Source organism: Antechinus flavipes, chromosome 5, assembly GCF_016432865.1.
Source record: "Antechinus flavipes isolate AdamAnt ecotype Samford, QLD, Australia chromosome 5, AdamAnt_v2, whole genome shotgun sequence".
In the NCBI taxonomy this organism is placed as follows: domain Eukaryota; kingdom Metazoa; phylum Chordata; class Mammalia; order Dasyuromorphia; family Dasyuridae; genus Antechinus; species Antechinus flavipes.
This window is the reverse complement of record NC_067402.1, coordinates 109,383,063-109,404,069: the sequence shown is the minus strand read 5'-3', so window position 1 is coordinate 109,404,069 and position 21,007 is coordinate 109,383,063. Positions and strand designations below refer to the sequence as shown.

At 35.9% G+C, this 21,007-nt stretch overlaps 1 protein-coding gene across 1 annotated transcript in view; it reads left to right on the top strand.

Moving 5' to 3' along the window:
• The window catches only part of LRGUK (leucine rich repeats and guanylate kinase domain containing), a 123,761-nt gene that overhangs the window by 32,675 nt on the left and 70,079 nt on the right, over window positions 1-21,007 (top strand). The window contains exons 10-14 of the mRNA XM_052001555.1: window positions 4,510-4,616; window positions 7,081-7,200; window positions 13,322-13,418; window positions 16,480-16,593; window positions 19,960-20,161. Of these exons, the coding sequence (XP_051857515.1) occupies window positions 4,510-4,616; window positions 7,081-7,200; window positions 13,322-13,418; window positions 16,480-16,593; window positions 19,960-20,161 (640 nt within the window). The remainder of the gene's footprint in view (window positions 1-4,509; window positions 4,617-7,080; window positions 7,201-13,321; window positions 13,419-16,479; window positions 16,594-19,959; window positions 20,162-21,007) is intronic.

Sequence of the window (21,007 nt, the reverse complement as noted above, 5' to 3'; positions counted from 1 at the left end):
CAAGAAGGAAGAATCCTTTGCCTTTCTTTTTTCTTTTTTTTGCAAGGCAATTGGGGTTAAGTGACTTGCTCAGGGTCACACAGCCAGGAAGTGTCAAGCATCTGAGACCACTTTGAACTCAGGTCCTCCTGAGTCCAGGATTGGTGCTCTGACCACTGTGCCACCAAGCTGCCCACCTTCCTCCCCCAGTTGCCTTTCAATGCAGCCCATTCCATTCTTAGACAGCTCTAAATCATAGGAAAATTTTCCTGAAATCAAACCAAAATTGGCTCTTTTACAACTTCCTCTGATTGTTCATGATTCTGCCCTCTGGAGCAAGTCTGATAACTACCCTTTATTCCCTCCTGTCATATCCTCCCCTAGTCTTCTCTTTTCAAGATTGACTATGCCCAGTTTATTCAATTATCCTCATATGGATATATAGAGTCCATATAGAGCATGGACTCTAAGCCCTTCATATCATGATTCCCTTTCTCTAGATGCTATATTTGCTTTTCACTTTGCTTTCTTAAACTCTGGTGCTCAGAACTGAACATCACACTTTGGACCAGTTCGGATAGAATTCTGAAAGTATCACTGCCCTATTCCTTGAAACTATTATCCTTCTTAGTGCAGCCCAAAGATTGCGTTTTAGGGGATCTCCACATTGCTTTGCATTGCTTATCCATAGGAAGCTCATAGGCCACTACAACCACCAGATGTTTTTTCCCCCAGAATAGCTGTTGTATAGTAATATCGCTCTCATTTTATATTTGTGAAGTTGATTTTTTTTGTACCCAGGTGCAAGAATTTACATTTATTCCAATTGAACTTAATATTATTAAAATCAGCCTAAACCTATCAAGATCATTTTGGATTCTGTCATCCCCTGTGTTACCGTTTCCTCCTGGTTTGATGTCATTTATAAATTTAACATATATACCATTTATGTCTTTACCCAAGTCTCTGATAAAAATGTAAACAATATAAGACCAAGTACAAATCCTAGGATTTGTCCCTTTGCCTTTTTTTTATTTTGTGTTATCTTATTTTGGTTTCTCTACTTGTTTGTGACCATTTTTTGTTCTTTTCAGGTTCGTCTTTCTCCTCTTGCCCCCTAAATGTGGAGATTCCCTCTAAGTCCTAATCTTGGCTCTTCTTTTAGCTCTTCACTTAGGGAACTTACTTCCATGTTTTCAAGTTTTCTCCTCTCTATGTCTGGCTCCCAAAACTATCTTTCTCCCTAAAGCACCAGTGCCATGTTTTTAACTGCCTGCTGAGCATCACCATCTAAATATCCTTCCTAAGCCTCCAGTCCAACATATTCAAAATTGAACTCATCTTTTCCTCTAAAACTGTCCACACTCTCACATTCCTAATGGATGGTGCTACCATCTTCTCAGCCACCATGACTAAAAGTCATGGACTAAACCTTTAGTGGTTCCATCCAGTCCAATTCCATAAGGATTTTAAAATTTCCTAACATATGCAAGATGCTATGCTAGGTTCCAGGAATGTAGAGACAAAATGCAAAACATCCTTTGCCTTCAAGAAGATTGTATTCTTTTCAAAAGATACAGTATGTGAATGGATAAGTTTATCCATGATAGTTTGGAGAGAAAGCACTCACAACTAGGAAGATAAAGAAAGTATTCCATTAGAAGGTGGTGCATGAAACAAACCTGGAAGCCCGGCAATTATGATATTCTTAGAACTTTTAAAATAAAAAAAATAAATTACGCAATTGAATAAAATTAAATCATGTTGCCTTAACCCAGTGATTTATCACTGTAATGCTTCACTACCAAAAATGACTGAAAGTGAAGAAATCTAAGATTTTAGGGGTAGTAATCAGAATCTAGTGATCCTTGAATCCTTTTAATCCTCAGCTTCCTAAAATTCTTTACCTGTGAAACATTGTTCCTGTTCAGTCCCCAGAGTCCTATTCCTTTATTTCTGCTTTAGCTGCTACTGAGTTTTGTGGGAGAAAGTCACAAATTCAAACTGATTTTACCTAATATTTCACTGATAATTTTTGGCACATAATCTCAGTGGGATTCTTGCTACGCTCCAGTCCTTCTACTATACTCTTATCAATAATCTGTTTCATTTTTCATAGCTATCATCCAATATTTTTCTTTAACTCCTTTTATACCCACTTTATGGGAGATCTAGCTTCTTATTTCAGAGAATACCAAGGCTGTTTTATGTAAATTCCTTAACTCTATTATCTCCTCTCCTCCATTTCTCATAACTTCTTAATACCTCCCATTACTTTTCCTTCTTTTTGATCACAAAAGTGATATATTTATTCCCTAATTGGGCCAATATTTTCAACTATTCCCCTAATCATATTGTCTTCTCCCTTTCCAATACTTTACTCTGGTTCCAGAGACAAATGCTTCTCTTTCTTGATATTCTTCAATCTCCTCTTTCCTACTTGTTCACAAACATACAGTTTGTCCCAATCCTAAACAAGTCTTTCCTTGACCCTTCCATTTACCATCCTATCTCTTCACTGATAATCTCTTAGAAAAAAATGCCTATACTCCATGTTTCCATTCTCACCTTCTGTTCTCCTCTTCTAACATGGCATCCACCTCCACCACTTTACTAAAACTTCTCCAGCGAAAGTCAGTGGCCCTCTGGTTGTCAAATTCATTGGCATTTTATAAAGGTCTCATCTCCTTTGATCTCTCTACAGTTTCATCACTGCAGTTGATCACACCCTTATATTTAGTACTCTTCTGCTCTACTTTGAGACATTTTTGCTTCTCTTTCTTTTTCTGAAAATGATCCTTCTATAAAAGTCAGCCTTAGCCTTCTTTTTGCTCTCCATTGCCATTCTCATCCATTCCCTGTGACTTCTATTGCCATCTATATTTCTTGACCTAGATCTTTTACCTAGACCCCATCTCCATGTGCTCTATAGGGCCCCTTTCCCGTGGGTTCTAATGGAACCTCACATTCAGCATGTCCCAAAGTTAGCTTGTCATAAAACCACAGGGCTATTTTTAATTCTTTTTTTTGCCTTGCCTCTCCTTAAAGATCAAGTTCTTTAAGTCCCACTTTTGCAATATTTTATGCATCTTACCCCCTTCTTGTTTTCATTATCTCCTCAATACAGGTTTTCTTTAATATCTGCCTAGACTCTTGGAACAGATCCCAATTGCTCTTCCAACCTCTAGTGAATTCCCTTCTAATCCATCCTTTATCCAATTACCAGAATAACTTTTCTCATATGTATCATATAATTCCTTTGCTCAAAAGTATTCAGTGGCTCCTGCTGAGGAAAGTACAGCCTTCTTTTTCTGGTCTGCAAGGTCCTCACATTGATGGTACCTTACTTTTCCAACAGTATTTAGAATTTCCTGTTTCCTATTCTTTTCCTTAACCCATTTAAACTGATTGCACTACTTGAAACCAAATGTACCATTCTCTCCTCGCTGAGCAGACATACTCAGATCTCCATGCTTTTGGAATGTTGTTCTTCCCTCTTCCACCCATGATATCTCTACCCAAATATCAAAGTCCAATCCTCCATGATGCTTTGTTTTAAATCTCCCTGACTTGACACCTAATAAATGATTAATAGTTGTCAATTTAGTTGAATTAATCTATCTTGTTGATAAATTTCCCTCCTTGATTTCATATAAAATTTAAAAAATTTTCTAATACTTAAATAAAACTTTTTATTAGTTTTGGTGCATTTTATCTCCATATTAAAATATAGGTTATGTCATTATTTAATCTAAAATTTGTGCCTTTCCCACTAGTAATAGATAAATCGCAAAGGTCCTCCTAACTTTTAATACTCTGTGATTCTGATTTTAAATTTTTAAATAATACTTTGCACATGGATTAATAAAAAGGAAGTTTAAAGGAAAAACTATCAAAATCCTTCATTATTCTTCTTTACTAAGATTGATTAGAAAAACAGGCTACATTGATTGTTATAACTATAAATTTAATGTGTTCCTTCCTTTCATGATAAAGATTGGGTTTTCAAAATTTTTCACATATGATTACAGCATTAAAGCTTTGTTTGTTTCCTCTCCTCAACTGTAATGGGAAGGGGAGGAGAGCTCAGATCTCTCCTCTTTTTTTTCTGTTTGTTTCTCTTCTTCTTTTTGCTTTTTGCTGAGGCAGTTGGGGTTAAGTGATTTGCCCATGGTCACACAACCAGGAATTGTTAAGTGTCTGAGGCTGGATTTGAATTCAGGTCCTCCTGACTTCAGGGCTGGTGCTCTAGCCACTGAGCCATCTCCTCCCCTTCCCATTACAGTCAACCATAAGTTGTAAATGAGTAAATAAAGAACTGCTCAATTTCTGCTTGCAATTTTCTATTCATTAATCTTAGGAGCTTATTCATTTATTTTCGGGAGCTGAATTGGGTGAGCTGTCTTTAATAAGCTAACCATGAGGAATTGGAAATTTTAATTAGGAAAAAGCTTTCTCCTCTCTCTATAGAAATATATAGGTGACATCATCTACTTTCCTTCCCTTCCCCTTTCCTAATTCTGGAAACAGGTTGAAGCAGTAAATAAGTATAACCCTCCCCCTGAAGTAGTTGCCGTTCAAGATCATCTGACCCACATTGCATACAGCATGATGCAGCCACAGAGGATCTTTGACAGGTAAGTGCATTTAGCCAAGGTCCCCACTTGGGACCACAGCTGGAACTCAAGCTCAGCAAAGCAGCCCAAGACTGATGCTGTTCTCCTTGGTAGTGCCATTTTTCCTCCATTAGAAAATGGTCCACCTTAGTTTGTTTAGAAAGGACTGTGCTTTTCCTGCTTCTCCAATAAAGATCATCCTGAGCTCCTTTATAACCAACAGTACAAATTTGTAAAGTGGCTTCTAATTTTGGAAACAGAGCTTGCAGATGGCTATAGCCGTGAAGCAGTAAAGTGGATTGCACCAGGCAGGATTCCAACTTAGGGCCTCATCTTCACTGAGAGAATTAAGTTAGCTTATGATGCCATTGAGAAGTGTTCATTAACATCTAAGTGAACATCTAAATAACTTTATCAAAGAATTTTTAAACTAATAAGGATCTTTTGGATAGCTCTCTGGTCATAATAATAATTCACATTTATCTGTTTTAGACTCAGCCTAAGGGAAAAGCTAACATTTTCATTATGCGCAGCTTAAAAATGAGATTAGAAATCCATCTTGGTTGAATTGAAAAATGACTTTGGTCTACCACCTTTAAGCTTTGAGAGAAGTTTGCAATAGTTTCTTTACTTCTTTTTAAACAACCTGTTGGGACAGATGACCACTTGTGATAAAAAAAAAAAAAAATAGGATGCAAAAATTCTATCAATATCCAAAGAAATTTTTTAAAAAATACTTTTTGGAATAAATAGTTCTAAAATGTCAGATCTTCATATAGAATTCACTCCATTATTTTGTGTTCTTGGGAATCTAGTAAAAGTAAAAATGTTTTAGTTTTAACAAAGCACATAATTTTTGTACAGTTTTATAGCCTAGGTGTCAAATATTGTAAAATGTGATCATTGCATTCCTTTATACAAAATGTTTTATCATTTCTTTGAGTATTTCTGGAAAAATAAATTTGACCTAACAGAAGAACATTTATGGTTTCATTGTTTGTTTGTTTTTTCTGCTAAGAGATGCTAATTGTCTCATGCTTCTGGCTATCTTCATATTAAAAAATAGGTATAAAACAAAATTTGCAGCAGCAGTTGGATAATCAAGTGACTGATTATTTCTGATCTACCCCTGGACAAAGACTGATGTTATAACTATCAGAAATAGCTGCTTTGCTTTCAGGGGTTCTAATTTTAGCATGGATAGAAAATAAGAACATCAGCAAATAGCCACCAGTGGTAAGTGGTGGGAAAAAACCATCTAGTTTTTGATTATTATACCTCCATATCATAGCTAGGCTTCCCTTTTGTGTCTGTCTCTTTAAACACTCCTTCTCCTGAAAGTCATGTCCATTTATATCTACTAGTATCTTTCAAGTAAACCTTTTAATTTTCTTTGGAGCTAATATATTTTAAATAAGTGAACATATGGCTTAGTACTTAAGGTAACAACCAATTTTTAAAATTACATTTTTCAGTATGCCAGTGTTCAATTAGGAAGGCGCATATTGTATCCATTAATGAAATTTAATTCTTTTTTATTCTTTGATTGATGAATTTAATGTTTATAAACTATAATTTTCTGGTAGTTTATCATGTTAAATCTTAATCAGTAATCAATTTTAATTTATTAAACCTTACTTTTATACCAGCAAAATGCAAATAAAATGCCTGGTAGGTTATTACTGGAAAGAAAAGGCACAAGATTCCATTTAGAAGCCAATGTGAGAGAGGTAGCTAGGTGGAACAGTGGAGAGATAGAAAGAGAGAGCCTTGGAGCCATCAGTAGATAGAGAGATAGCCTTCGAGACATATCAACCTGAATTCAAGTTCCACCTGTGACACCTGCTGATTTTATGACCTGGAACAAGCCAGGTAGCTTCTTTGGGCCTTAGGAAACTCTCTGTGATTATAAGGTTCAGAGGAGGTTCTGACTTGCATTATTGGAGGGAGTTTTTTCACCTGGGGCTTCTCAAATTCAGGAGATCACAGATCTAGTCCCTAGCTACATCACTAAACTCACTAAAGACCCCAAGTAAGCTAAAGTTCAACCTTTTCTTGTTTTAACACATATATTTGGATTTTTACTTTATGAGCATCTTTGATCTGAATATTATATATGGCAATTCCTTAGCTTTCTGAAAGGATCACTGTAGTTATACAATTTATGTATGTAAAAAATAATCATTACAGAGGCAGCTGGTAACACCACTGATCAGGTGCTGCATTTGGAGTCAGGAAGACCTGAGTTCTAATATGCCCTCAGATACTTAACTGATTGTGGGAATCATCTCTGCTTGCCAGTTTCCTATAAAATGGAGATAATAATAGTCTCTATCTTGCAGAATTTGTAAAAAATGCCTGGCACATAGAGGGTGTTTAAAAACTTTTTTTCTCTCCCCTTCTTGGTTTTATCTGTACATTTGGTAAATCCTAGCTAGGAAGCCTATAACTGAGCATAAACGTGTCTGGTTTTGCGTTGTTACAGCACCTTGCCCAGCCTTGACGCTCCTTATCCCATGTTGGTGTTAGTTGGCCCACAGTCTGGGGGGAAACGAGAACTTGCTCACCGACTCTGCCGGCAGTTCAGTACTTTCTTCAGATATGGGTAAGTTTGTTGATTGCCTTATGAGACCAGGAAGACTTGAAAAATGTTAAGTCTGGATTTTATTTTAAAGCAACCATAACATTGTGCAGAGTATATTCTATCTAACCCTGACGTGCAGATATTTCCAGAAGTAGTTATTATAGGAACCTCAATAAATGTTAATTGGGCACAATAGTGAGGGAAGACACTGGTCCTCATGCGTAAATTGTTAATATTACAAGCTGACCGTAGAGCCGGTGCCCCATACTTAAGTGTCTGGTAATGACTGGGCACCTGTCACCATTCTTGGACCATTCCACCTGGAAATGGGGACCATTGTTGAACTGTCATCAAAAAGAGAAGCTCCTCTAGCCGTGTGACACTGGGCAAGTCACTTAACCCCAATTACCTCAGAGGAAAAAAAAAAGAGAGAAACTCCCCCAAAGCAGTGAGAAGCCAAAGATTTCCTTTTGTATCCCCCTCACTCCCTCCACCTCACCCCAACCCCCATCAGTCGGAAACCGCCGCTCCATGTGGCTCAGTGACATCCCGCAGCTGTTAAGTAGAAGGCATATCAGCTCTTTTGCAGAGCTTTCTTCCACCATGCAGCATTTCTTGGCAGTAACTTTTCAGATGCATGACTTAATTCATAGCCAGCCCAGAATAATTCTCCAGAGCCTGAATATTCTTTGCTTTTTAATGCAACATGATGGTGTTTGAAGGCAGTCTCATTTTGTCACAACACAGTGTGTCAGTATTAATCACAATGTTGTGATGTTTGGGCTTGCTTCGCTGGATAAACTCGCACTAGTGACAGCCCTCTATTAGGCTCTTCTGCTCTCAACATACACTGAACAGCCTCTCTCTCTGTCCTTGATCTTCACTTGTGTCTTTCCTCTGAGTGGCGTGTTTTACAACAAAGGAAAAAGAAAGGAGGGTGGGCTTTTTTTTTTCTCTCCCTCATATCAGCGTTGGGATTTTCTGAAGCTCATACTTTGCCTGATGACAGAACAAAATAAAAGCGCGGAAAAGTTACGCGAAGCTAGAGCCATCCTCAATGTCCTCCAAGCTCTCTTCGAAAGGCTATGAGAATAAGACGTCAAATGGGATTGTGGTTCATGTTTCTTTGAGTTATTCCCTTTATTTGCATGGATGAGAAAGAGATTGATTTTAGACTAGCAATCTATGTCAGTAAATTAGAAATGGAATTCAACAAAAGATAAGCAAAGAAAAGCATAATACAAATGGTTTTCTAATACTTTTTCCCATTTTTTTCTTAAATTAATCATGTCCAGACAATGCAAATAGTATTTTGAATAGGCCCATTTTATTTAGATTTTTAAAGTCATCTTTTTCACTTAAACTCCCAACACAAATACTATGAAATATTCTGAGGAGAATAATTCAGATACCCAGAAGCAACTAATAAATTAACTATTATATTCTACAGAAATTAGATTACAATGTGAGAATTAAACTTCAGAGAATAAAATTAATCGAGCTCCTTGACCGGTTTAAAAGAATGTCTGGCATAATTCCAGAGAGAAAAGGGCAAAGATGTCCACTTTCCAAGTATTAGTCTCCCTTTTTGGTCCTGAACTCCAATTGTGAGAACTTTCTAGACAAGAGCAGTTACTGGAGGTGAACCCAGATACCATCTATGAACCCTTCCTTTCTTTGGGCCCTTATGCCATTGGGCTGACCATCCTGGCCTATTAGGGTACCATCCACTTTCACTCATCCATCAGCCACACAGTTAGTGATCCTGGGCTATGTGCAGGATGCTGTGCTAAGGACATATTGGTGAATGCTGGATGGCTTCTCCACTTCCAGTGTCCAGTCTCCTGAAGGGAATGGAGACATGAAGATGTTCCCTATACACTTTCAGTAGGCCATGCAGTTCAGGAGGGACCTCAAGGACAGAATGAGGTTCGAGATCTGGGCGGGACACTTCCCAGCTGCATAACCATGGACACCTGCTCTGGGCCTGAGCTTCCCTTTCCCCATCCAGCCCCACTCAGCCTCAAAGTGATTTTGCTAAAGCACAGGTCTGACCACATCCTCTCTCCCTCGCCCCAATTACTACACTTCATTGTCTCCCCAGGAAGTGTTTAGAAGTTAGAGCCCCTTCCTTCCTTTCCCGTCTTCTTCCATTCTACTCCTCTTCGTGTAGATCCATCAGCATCATCCTGCTTGCTGCTTTTCATACATGGCACTCTAATTTCCGATGCCATGCTTTTTCGGTGGTGGTCTCCTCTGCCCCCTGGCTTCCTTGAAAATCCAAGTCAATTACACGTGTTTAACATATTTTGGGTTGCTTGCTGTCTAGGGGAGAGGGTAGAGAAAGGGAGAGAAAAAAAATTGGAAAACAAGGTTTTGCAGGGATGAATATTGACAGCTATCTGTGCATGTATTTTGAAAATAAAAAGCTTTTAAAAAATGAAAAAAAATTTTTTTAAAAAGAAAAAGAAAAGAAATTTCCTCTCAAAATCTGTCTTATTTAGGAGCTTTTCCTAGTTTTTCTTTAAGTCCCCATTGTCTTCCCTCTGATTTACCTTTTATTCACATTGTATATATCTTATATTACAGTAATTTCTGTTCTGTCTCCCCCATTAGAATGTGGACCCTCTTTTTGCTTTTTTTTTTATCCTTGTGCTTACACAGTACCTGGCACATAGTAAGTGTTTAATCAGTGATTAAACCCATCTGCCTGACTAAAATCATAGATGAGCAACTTGTTCATTAGCACCTAGAAGCTCAGTGGCAAGGGCAGCTGGGTGGCATGGTGAATAGAATGCCAGCCCTGGAATCAGGAAGACCAAGTACTCTTAGCTACGTGACCCTGGCCAAGTCACTGAACTCTGCTTTAGTTCCTTCACCTGTAAAATGAGAAAGCGATGGCAAACCACGCCAGTATCTTTGCCAAGAAAATCCAAATGGGCACCTAAACCACAGCAAGCTTGGGGGCATAGGTGGCCTTAGAGTCAGGAGGACCTAAGTTCAAACTCTGTCTTGGACACTTACTTGTTATGTGGCCTACAAGCCACTTAATCTCATTCATCCTCAGTTTCTTTGACTGGGAAATGGGGATTAATAATAGCACCTCACTCATAGGATTGTTGGAAGGATGAAACGAGAGCACTTTATAAATCTTAAAGAGGCATATAAATTCTAGCTATTCATATTTGCTTTTCTGTATAAATGAAAACTCAGTTTAATTTTGTATAACCTTCTAATGGCGTTTTCCATTTTTAAAATGCTTAACTTTTTCCCTCTGTCTATAACACAGCATTAATTTTAATGGCCTGCTGTCTTAATTGGTTTGTCTTTGGTGATGTTCTGCAACAGCACAATTCTCTCAGGCTACCATTTTCACTGCACTGGAGAATTTTTACCCAGGAGTACAAAAACCCTTAATATCTGACACTTATATTTTGTTTTAGGCTCTCTGGTGGCAAGCAGTGAAACTATTTAAAGTAATCACTTTCCAAATATATAGATGGGTAACCAAAACCTGTCTTCCTTACCAATGAACTGTTCTGGAAGAAGCCAGTTCTTTGTAGAAACTAAATATTGTTTGATTAATCACCTAAACAGAGTTTAGTTCCTGTAACCTCACCAAGGTTTCAAAGTACCTCACAATGTCTCCTTTCATAGCTGGACACCCTTCAGTTTGTTAGCATCCTTGAGATGTGATAGAATGTTCCTCTCCCCTTGGGGTAAGACTGTTGTTACAGCAGTGAGAATTCAACATTTATCTTTGTTTATCTGCCAAATGAAACAAAATAAAACTTCACCCATTTTATAGCAATTTACTGTGACTTGTTAAGGAACATAGGAAAAATGTATTTCTTCCTAGGGGGGAAATTTTAAATTATAAAAATGTCCATGTAAGTGTTTGGTGTTACCACTTGAAGTTCTGGCAACATTTCAGTGTTTTTTCTATTACACATTTGATTTCTGAGGTGTTTACATTTAGGTTTACCGAGAGGTATCTGGTGGTGCAAAGGATTGAGAGCCTGGAGTCAATAAGAGAAGAATTAAAATCCAGCCTCAAAAACTCAGTAGCTGTATGACCTGGGAGAGCCATTTAAATGCTGCCTGCCTCAGTTCCCTCATTTATAGCATAAGCATGATTAATCAGAGCACTTCCTTCCCAGAGTTGCTGTGAGGATCAAAAGAGATAATATTTGTAAAGCACTTGCACAGGACCTGGCACACAGTGGGCACTCGGTCAACGCTGGTTTCCTTTCTGTCTAGGAGAGCCTACTCTATAATGTTTCTACAAATGACAATTGGGCAACAGCTTCAGATATTTACCAGTTGGACTGGGCCCTTTTTCATGAACCAAGAATAGAGTTCATAAGGTATCATTACAGTAAATGTAGGTGTTGTCAGCTACCACTGTGCTAATGAGAGCATTGTTTCCTTTGTCTGGGTAGAAGCTATAAATCATGATAAAATCAATGAACATTTCCCCAGCACATTCTTAGCTGTGCAAAATGCTGCTAATTCAAATTATGTTTTCTCTGTAAGAAATTCTATAAAATTTCCTGTCCAATCAGTTGTTCCAAGCAGTGTGGAAAGATCACATAAGAGCAGGTCAAAAAAGCCTGCTCCACTGATTCAGATGCCCCTACTGACCTAGGAAAGGATTAGCACCTAGTACAAAGCCTGCCATGTAGCACGGTAGATGATTAGTAAATTCTTGCAGATTGATTGAGATCCTTTTACCAAGGTAGTGCGACTACCTCTATTTAGAATTGCCTTGATGTCTTGGGTTTATAATCCAAATGTAATATTCAATATTAAAATAAATTTTAAATATTAAAAACAACTTTTATAGTCTCTTGATTATCTGCATTAATGGAAGGGAACAGCATTGTTAATAATGGAAAATATTTGGATTTGGAATATATTTTAGATGTTGTTTTTCCACCCAGAAGATTTACCTTTTAAATTTTCTTTTTTGCATAATATGATATTAGCATTAATTGGGGATCCCCAGAGAACACGGCAATGAAAGAAGCAGTATAATATAGTATATGAGTCATGAGTTCTGAATTCTAGGGCTGGGTTGGACTAGCTGTGGAGCAAGTTATATTTAAGCTTCATCATAGACAAAATAGAAATAATACGTACCTTGCCTACTTGAGAAGTTTGAAATCAGGATTTAACAGGAGAGTGTATTTGATATGTGTTGAAAAAACATAAGGCATTATTCAAGTATTATTACTACTGTTACTAACTGGTTGGCAGGGTTTCATTTATGGTACAGGAGAAGGATAAGGAAGAGAGAGACCAAGAAGAAGGAGTGGTAGAAGGAAATCTTGAGAGTACTATGTCAAGGATGCCAAAGGAGAAGGAACTATCAAGAGAAGGAGGAGTTGGGGGTTAGGAGACGGGATTAACAGTATAGAGAAATGAAAAGAAACAAGAACGAGTTGAATAAAGACTTTGGTGGAGTCCTTAGGCTTGGGAGGCAGAATGTGAAGGGACTTGAGGAATACTTGAAGAATGAGAAAATGGAAGCAATGAATGAAACCACTCTTCCTAGAAATTTGTCATTAAAATGTATTAAAATGAATGTAAGACATAGGGCAATAACTGAGGAGAAGTAGCAAGGTCAAAGATAAATTTTCTGTAGGAAGGGGAGATGCTTCCTCCTGGATGAGATGTTTCCTCATCTAATATGAGAGGGTTTAACTAAATAACCTCCCAGGACTTTTTCAGCTCAAAATTCTTAGATCCTAAGAGTTTACTATGCTCCCAAAGGGCTGGGATCCCCAAAAATGTCAACTGACTGAGAAATGTACAGAATAGAAACATCTCAACCTTCTTAGATAGATAAAATACAAGTTATTTCTGTTTTACCTAAGATGAAACCTAGGTAGCTTGCCCAAGATTCCAAGGTCTTCAAACAGGCTCTTGTAATTTTATAATTCTATGGTGTTATTCCATAAGGTGTGATAATAACAAGGACTAACAATTTCCTTAATGCATAATAAGAGTAATCTGTTTACATAGAATCAACTTAATCATTTTTAAAATGCAACTTTGATTCCCCCCCCAAAAAATGATTTTAATCATTCTTTTTCATCACATTTTAATTTAATGGAATTATTTGTTTTCTATCTTTCAGCGCCTGTCACACCACAAGACTTCCCTACTTTGGTGAAGGGGACCGAGTTGATTATCATTTTGTTTCTCAGGAAGTTTTTGAGGAAATGCGATGTGTGGTAAGAATTTTGGATGTTCCAGAATCAAGTAATTTTGTTTGCAATGACAAATTAATTATTATTTGAATGCTTCTCATGTTTTGGGAAAATTTATTCTTAATACATCAAGAAAATACTGCTGTTGTTTCTCTGCAGCTGTTATACCTGATACTAGTTGGTCTTTATGGCTTCAGTGTAAATAAATTCTACCAGACATAATATAATGCTTATGTATTAATCCATGCACAAGACTTTGGTTATATGGTCAGAGAGGGGATCTTTTTATTCTGTATTAACAGTACATTCTAAATCTCACAGGCCTATAGAAGTTATTAGACAGAAGTCAGTCTACTTGATCTGTGCTCTCTCATATCCTTATATTTCCAGAGATGCAGATCTTAATAAGAAAGCTTAACTGTTGTAGAGTTTACCTAGGGGAAGAGAAGTCCTTAGACAACACATTTAAAGTATTTTTTAAAATTCCTTACGTGATCCAAATTCCCAGCCAGGTGAAAGCCCTTGCTCATAAAACTGCCTCAGGAAGACTCAGTGCAATGTTGCTCACATGAGATTTCATGTCTATTTTGGCAATTCTATCATTCCAGCTATCAGTAATTACACACTGTGCACTTATCTTTATGAACATGACTTTATATCCATATGCAGAATGAGTCTCCAGAGACTATACTCTTTATTTTTGGTAACCTACAACTTTGTTATTCATGCAATATACTTACAATTAATTATTATAACTCAATCTATATTTACTCCAAATAGGCATTTAAAGCAAATATAGATCACTGCAAGCATATTTATCATACAAATATATCTAAATATAGATTATAAATCTCTAGTTGCTACAAATGATCTATTTGCTTTCATGCTCCTCCAAAGTAATTGTATAATTTTGAAGTTGTCCCAAGAGTAAGAATAAAGGAATCATATGTAGCTTTAGGAAAATGAGACTGGAGGGAATCATTCCCCACCTTGCACTACAGTTTTTTATAGCTTACTTTTTTCTATGAAATTGTATTCCTGCATCACCACATGAGAAACAGCCATATTCTTATAACCTTGAAGTTTCAAAGAATGGCTATTATTGAGAGGATTGAATCTAATAATCCACTGAATGTTGAGTTCAAGTGAGGCAGAAGAGGAAGCATTGCCAGTCTCTTGGAAATGTCCCATAGATTCTGGAAGGAAGAAGGATTCTCTCTGTGATGAAATTGTAGATTCACAGATGACATTGCAGTAATTACATTGATCCCCAGAACACACTTCAGATTTTCTTCAGTTAAGTTAATAATTCAGAAAAGGCTAATTTAATCACTCACACTGTAAAAAACAAAGTGGATTAACAAATCACATTACCTCGCCTTTGGTATATAAATTGACAGGTATCTCAATGAGTTAGTAAACATACCCTTATGTGTATATGTATGCTTATTTCTCAATCGTGTTCATCTAAGTAATTATGACCATTTATGTTTAATATCAAAAACTCAAGATAACCTGGAGATTTTAGTGGCCCATAAGCCCAATGTGAGTCAGCTGTGTAACATGACAACCTAAAATGCTAATTAGCTCAATTTTGCTTTAGGGAGTTCTTCGCTTTTACTCCCTCCCCTCAGTTAAAGGCAAATTCTCCATGTTGCTGCTCTGACCAATATGACTTCATAATGGCCTTGTGACTAAACTCCACTACAATATCAAGATGTTCTTCTATATTATTGTCTGGAACAAATGAATATCATCAGAGTAATATGTGATTGAAAAGGGAAAATGGGCTAGTCACTGGCAAGTGCAAGAAACAATTGTTAAATAGCTTGTGTTCTCTATTGGTCTTCTCACAAATGTCAGAAGAAAAGTGAGAAAGGTGAACACATGTGCCAAAGGTGAACTCCCTATGGCAAAAACTCTTGAAAGGACACAGGATGGGGCAAGCATGGGTGGGGTTAGAGTTTGCATCTCTGGGGGAAACATTCACATCGATGATCTTGTTTGAATGTTGAAATGTCCTTTGTCTTAACTCCATTCTGAACATTGTAGTTATTTCTGGGTATCAGAACAGACATTCAAATTCAAAAAAAGGTAACCAAAATAGTCAAGGCTCTTAAAGCTGGGCCAGAGGAGAATTATTGGGAAAAGAACTAAAAATATTTGCCTGAAGAGGGAAAGACAAGGGAAATGTAAATGTTATTCTTAAGTATTTGGAGTTTTTTAATAGAAGAAAATATTTTAATTTCTTTTTTTCTTTTTTAAAAATAGTATTTTAGGGGCAGCTAGGTGACACAGTGGATAGAACACCAGCCCTGAAGTCAGGAGGACCTGAGTTCAAATCTGGTCTCAGACACTTAACACTTCTTAGCTGTGTGACCCTGGGCAAGTCACTTGACCCTAATTGCCTCAGCAAAAAAAAAAAAAATAATAATAATAAATTTAAAAATAGTATTTTGTCCAATTACATATAATTTTTTAACATTCATTTAAAAAAATGAGTTTCAAATTTCCTCCCTTTCTTCCTCCCTTTTCCTCCCTCTCTGAAAAGTTAAGAATTTTAAATAGGTTTTATATGTGCAGTCATGTAAAACTCATTACCATATTAGTTATATTGTGAAAGACAAAACAGACCAAAAGAAAAAAACCCTGAAAAAGATTAAGACAGTGAAAATAGTATGCTTTGATATTCATTCAGATTCCATCAATTCTATTCCTAAAAATTTAAAGGACTTATTTATGAAAAATGACATGTTTTGTTTAACAGCAAAGACCAGAAATGGGACTAGTGAATAAAGTTGTAAAGAAGCATATTTTAGCTTAATAATCTTATTAACATGTATTGGCAATGTTGGGAGAGTAGATTCATGCTTAAGATGTGATTTGGAATAAATGACATCTAATATTACTATGATTCAATGATATGGATTTTTTAAAAGTCCTATTGTTATTAGTATAACAGAATTCTTAATTTCTGAATTGCTTATGGGGTCTAATACCAGAAATTAGAGCTATATTGTGTTTATATTGGAATTCTTCATAAAAGAAATTCCTACCCCCAAATGATTTCTTTTTTGAATTTCAGGGAAAATTTATTTTGACATATCAATATAACAAGGACAATTATGGACTAAGTAGGGATACAATAGAAGGCATTGCAAGAGATGGCCTGGCAAGCTGTGTTCATTTGGAAATCGAGGTAAATACTTTTCTTCCTTTATTTTTTTCATCCAATCAAGCGACAAATATTTATTGATTACTACTCCAACCAGCCAGTCATGGATACTACAAGAAAGTATAAAATAAAATGATCTTAAAGATTGTATATTTTCCTAGATTAACAATGTACAAATATAACAGCAATTTAACAACACCAGAGTAGCCTTTCCCCAATTCGAATGTTTCTCTGACAACTTCCTTTCTTTTCTTTATGATTATTACATTTTTTTTTGGTTTAATTTTGTGTTGGGAGAGCTCATTCCTGCTCCCTCAATCAAATAAAGAGATACCTCATATCACATTTCCCTGACCAATGTAATTTCACAGTAATATTCTTAGTATAACCAAAACCCATCTTACCATCCAGACACCCGACTGCAATGTCATTTGGCTTATGAACTTCTGATTCATTTTCTGAGCCACAATATGAGCTTGTACCTGAGCCCCAGTGGCTTCAATTCCCAATGGAATTAACTATTTCCTATTTTGTCTAATTTCATGTTTTATTGGAATCCATGATCATAGGGAGGGTTAAGGTCTATCTGTCTGTGACTTGAATCTTTATACAAGGATTTTTCTTTAGCAGCTGATTATTTTACAAATTGCTTTTGGCATAAGTCTTTAAGAAGTTCAGTTGGGTTTTTAAGGATTTTATTTTTTCTCTAAGCATTAAATACAATTTTTAAGCATTTTATTTTTTCCCTAAGCATTAAATATAAATTTTGAACTAAATAAGAGAATTTTATAACCATAAAAGACTTTTGCATTCATTTAGACTAGAGGAAGTGCAAGTCCAGTTTTGTAAATAGTAGACCATATTAAAAAAAAAATCTATAGTTGTATGGGACAATCATATAGAATAACCTATTAGCTATAAAAATGTGGATTTTTGGTCATAATGCAAAAGTGCTTAGAATGGTTTAAGTCAACTTGAATCATATAATCATATAATATAATCATACAATGGTTTTAGGAATAATGAAACTCACTGAATAATTTTGATCAAGTCAATAAAAATACTGTTAAATTTAACAGACTGAACCATTCTTTTAATTTAACATATTATGACTTCTATTGACAAGTGCATATATTAAAATATATAAACAAGAAGAAAAAAGGAAAAACACAATATGACAAAATAAGTAATGACAAATAAGTAATATGTAACATAACCTTCTGTTATTTACAAATTGTACACATACTAACTTTTAACTGAGAGACAATTAGACCATCCCGTGTCTTTTCATGATCCCTTCTGAAATTTTCTCATTCTTTTATCTGAATTTTGGTTGATATTGCTGACTTTGTAGTCAGCAATAATAATTGCTGATAACAAATGTAATGCTTGTCTTTTTCTTTGGGTTGTGCTTTCTTCACCCTGTATCATTTAGGACCATAACCGTAAAGCTGACAATGAACTTAAAACCCATTGAGTTCAACTCTTCTCAATTTACAGCTAAGGAAATTGAGTCAGCCCAAAGAAGTGAAGGGAATTACCAAGGTTCGGGTACATTTCCTGCTTGAGATTTAACCCATTTCTGACTTCATGCCCTGTTTTTTTGTATAGTCTTTATAACCATTTTAATAGTGTAATAATATTTAAATATCACTCTATATTTTAATTTGTTTAGTCATTTCACAATGTTATACATAGAAATTATGTTTTAAAAATTTTTTCTTATTAGAAATGATGCTTCTAGGAATATTTTTATGTAAACATATCTTTTTCCTGTTTTTACAATCATAGTAATTCCATGAGAATGGTTCTGGATTTGTCTTTTCACTGCAGATCTTATATATCAAGACTTTTTCAGAGATGCTTTTAGGAGTTTTTTCCTAATTTGCTGCTTTTTTTATTCCAAATGCATTTCTTTTTTGCTACAACTACCCACAAACCCATACATACATAGACATATGTATACATACATGCATACACATACATACATATACATATACACATGCATGTGTGCATATGCAGCCAAATTCATCTATTTGGATCCTTGTCTTTTCTAACAAGTCATGAATGGCCAAGAATTTTTCACCAAACTATAGTAGAGAAATCGATGGCCTTCCATTATCCACTAAATTTTTACAGATACATAATCCATTTTGGTTTTATTGGGCTATGTGATATGACCATAAAAGTCCTACTTTATGCCTGATGGTTGTGTGGTAGTGATCTTGAATCATCAAAGGGTTTGCCATCAGAGCTCAAGTTTTGTCAGTCCTACCAAGGTTAGAAACATTTTGATTATAGAAGCAGTAATATTTTAGGTCTGGGGTACAAGGACTGACCTACTTCATTTTAGAGATTCTCATCATCAGATTTGCCAGGATGATAAATGCTATATCAGTGTTTAAAAACCATTTTAATCATCTGTGGTTGAAGAAATGCCTAGCCTGATAAAGGCATGAATCTTTGATGTTTTAAAGTAAGAGTGATATAAGATAGTAATCATTTCCTATGTTTTGCAAAAATATTAGCCAATTTACCCAACAGTCTTTATTTATTAATTCTTTTTCAATTATAGCATTTTATTTTGACTTTATCAAATGCTCTTGTACTATGTACTTGGTTATAGATCTTGATTATCTGGTCTATTCTATTGAAACTTTATTCCTAATTTTTAAAATATTTTATCAGTTTTAGTGACATTATAGAATATAATTTGAGTTTTGGCAGTACAAGTGTCCCTCTTCCCCCTGAATTTGCCTTCTCCCCCTCCTTGATATTTGTTGCTTTTACCACTGTTTACTCCTTTACCACTCCCCCATCCCAATCTTGTCCAGTATTAAAAATGACATGTAGGAAATCTATTTTAATCTTAACATTTTATTAGCCCATATCACTGGCCAGCAGATATGGGAACAAGCTTACAACGTGCAGTAGAAAAAACCTCTCCCTCCCCAACACTGCTACCAGAAATAAAGGATTGCACCTTCCTCTCTCCACCCCTGACATTCACAAGCATTATCACTTGTCAAAATGCTATTCAAATAAGAGTATATTTCAGATGCCTCAAGACTGTTGTGGTTGATCTCCATTATAATATCATTGGCATTTATTGACAGAGTTCTGCACATTCCTAAAGCAAGTTTTGAAGAGCAAGTTCACTCATCCTAACAATGATTTAACTATCTGTTTGTGTGGAGTGCACTTAGGTAATCTCATTTGGTTCAACATAGTTTGATAAGTTCTGTGAGGAACAGCTCACTTCATGCTGACAAAATAAAATAAAATAAAAAGTATTTTAGCATTATCTGAAGACATTTCACTCAGTTATTTCCTCAGGTGAATTGTCTTTCCTTGTCTTCAATTTTATTCATTTTCTCTTTCATCTCAAAGGGCGTGAGAAGTTTGAAACATTCCTATTTTGAGCCTCGATATATCCTGCTAGTGCCAATGAACAAAGAAAAATATGAGGGGAATTTGCGGAGAATGGGGCTCTTCAGTCGTTCAGAGATTGAATTTTCTGTCTCGAGAGTTGATTATTATATTGAAATAAATCAAGATTATCCAGGGTACTTTGATGCATTAATCAATACAGGTAAGTAACTTTCATGAAAAAAGTTGTAACTTTTATTTTGGAATTGGGAAACAACTGACTTAAAAGTTATATGTCAGGAAAATTCTTAGGGAAATGCATAACTATTCTGTGTTACATTGAATAATAGTAATGCATTTCTAACATCATTGAGATTTTTTGAAATCAACAAATTCAGGTAGTATATGTGAAAGGATGAAACCTCCAGAAGACTCTTGTTCTGCTGCTTCACTTTGGTATGGACTTGACTTTGGGTTCACAAAGATCATGTCGCCAGAAGTATAACATCTGGATGTTTCCAGCAAGCAAGAAAGGAACAGTTGTCTATGAACTAGCCTAGCTAAATATGGAGAAACACATTATCAGTAAGGTGAGCATGAGGCTAAGAATTTTGGGGGCCATATCCACGAAGCAGATTTATGAAATTAGCTTCTATAATGGGGACTGTATAGAAACAGGAAAGGGGGAAGATGGTACCAAGAATCCCACAGGTTTTAGGTAGCTACCAATATTAATTTAATTCTTAGTAATCTAAATTTGAGTCTTTGTCAAATAAAAAATGAGATGAGACACCACTAGAGAATGTGAACCATAGCCATAATGACAGTTTTTTGTAAATGAGGCTAGAAGACATAAAGTAGTTCTAGCTAACTGAAAGGACAGCTCATGGGGTTTTCTCACAGAGACAAATAAAGGCATCCAGTTTGGTTTCATCATACACTCAACAGCATTATGAATCACCATTTCAGAGGACTCTTAGCTACCCAATAGTATCTGTGACTCATAAAGCAAAAGAACCATCCTGAGGATAAGTGCCCTTTTTCCAACCAATATTCATGGCAGGGGATA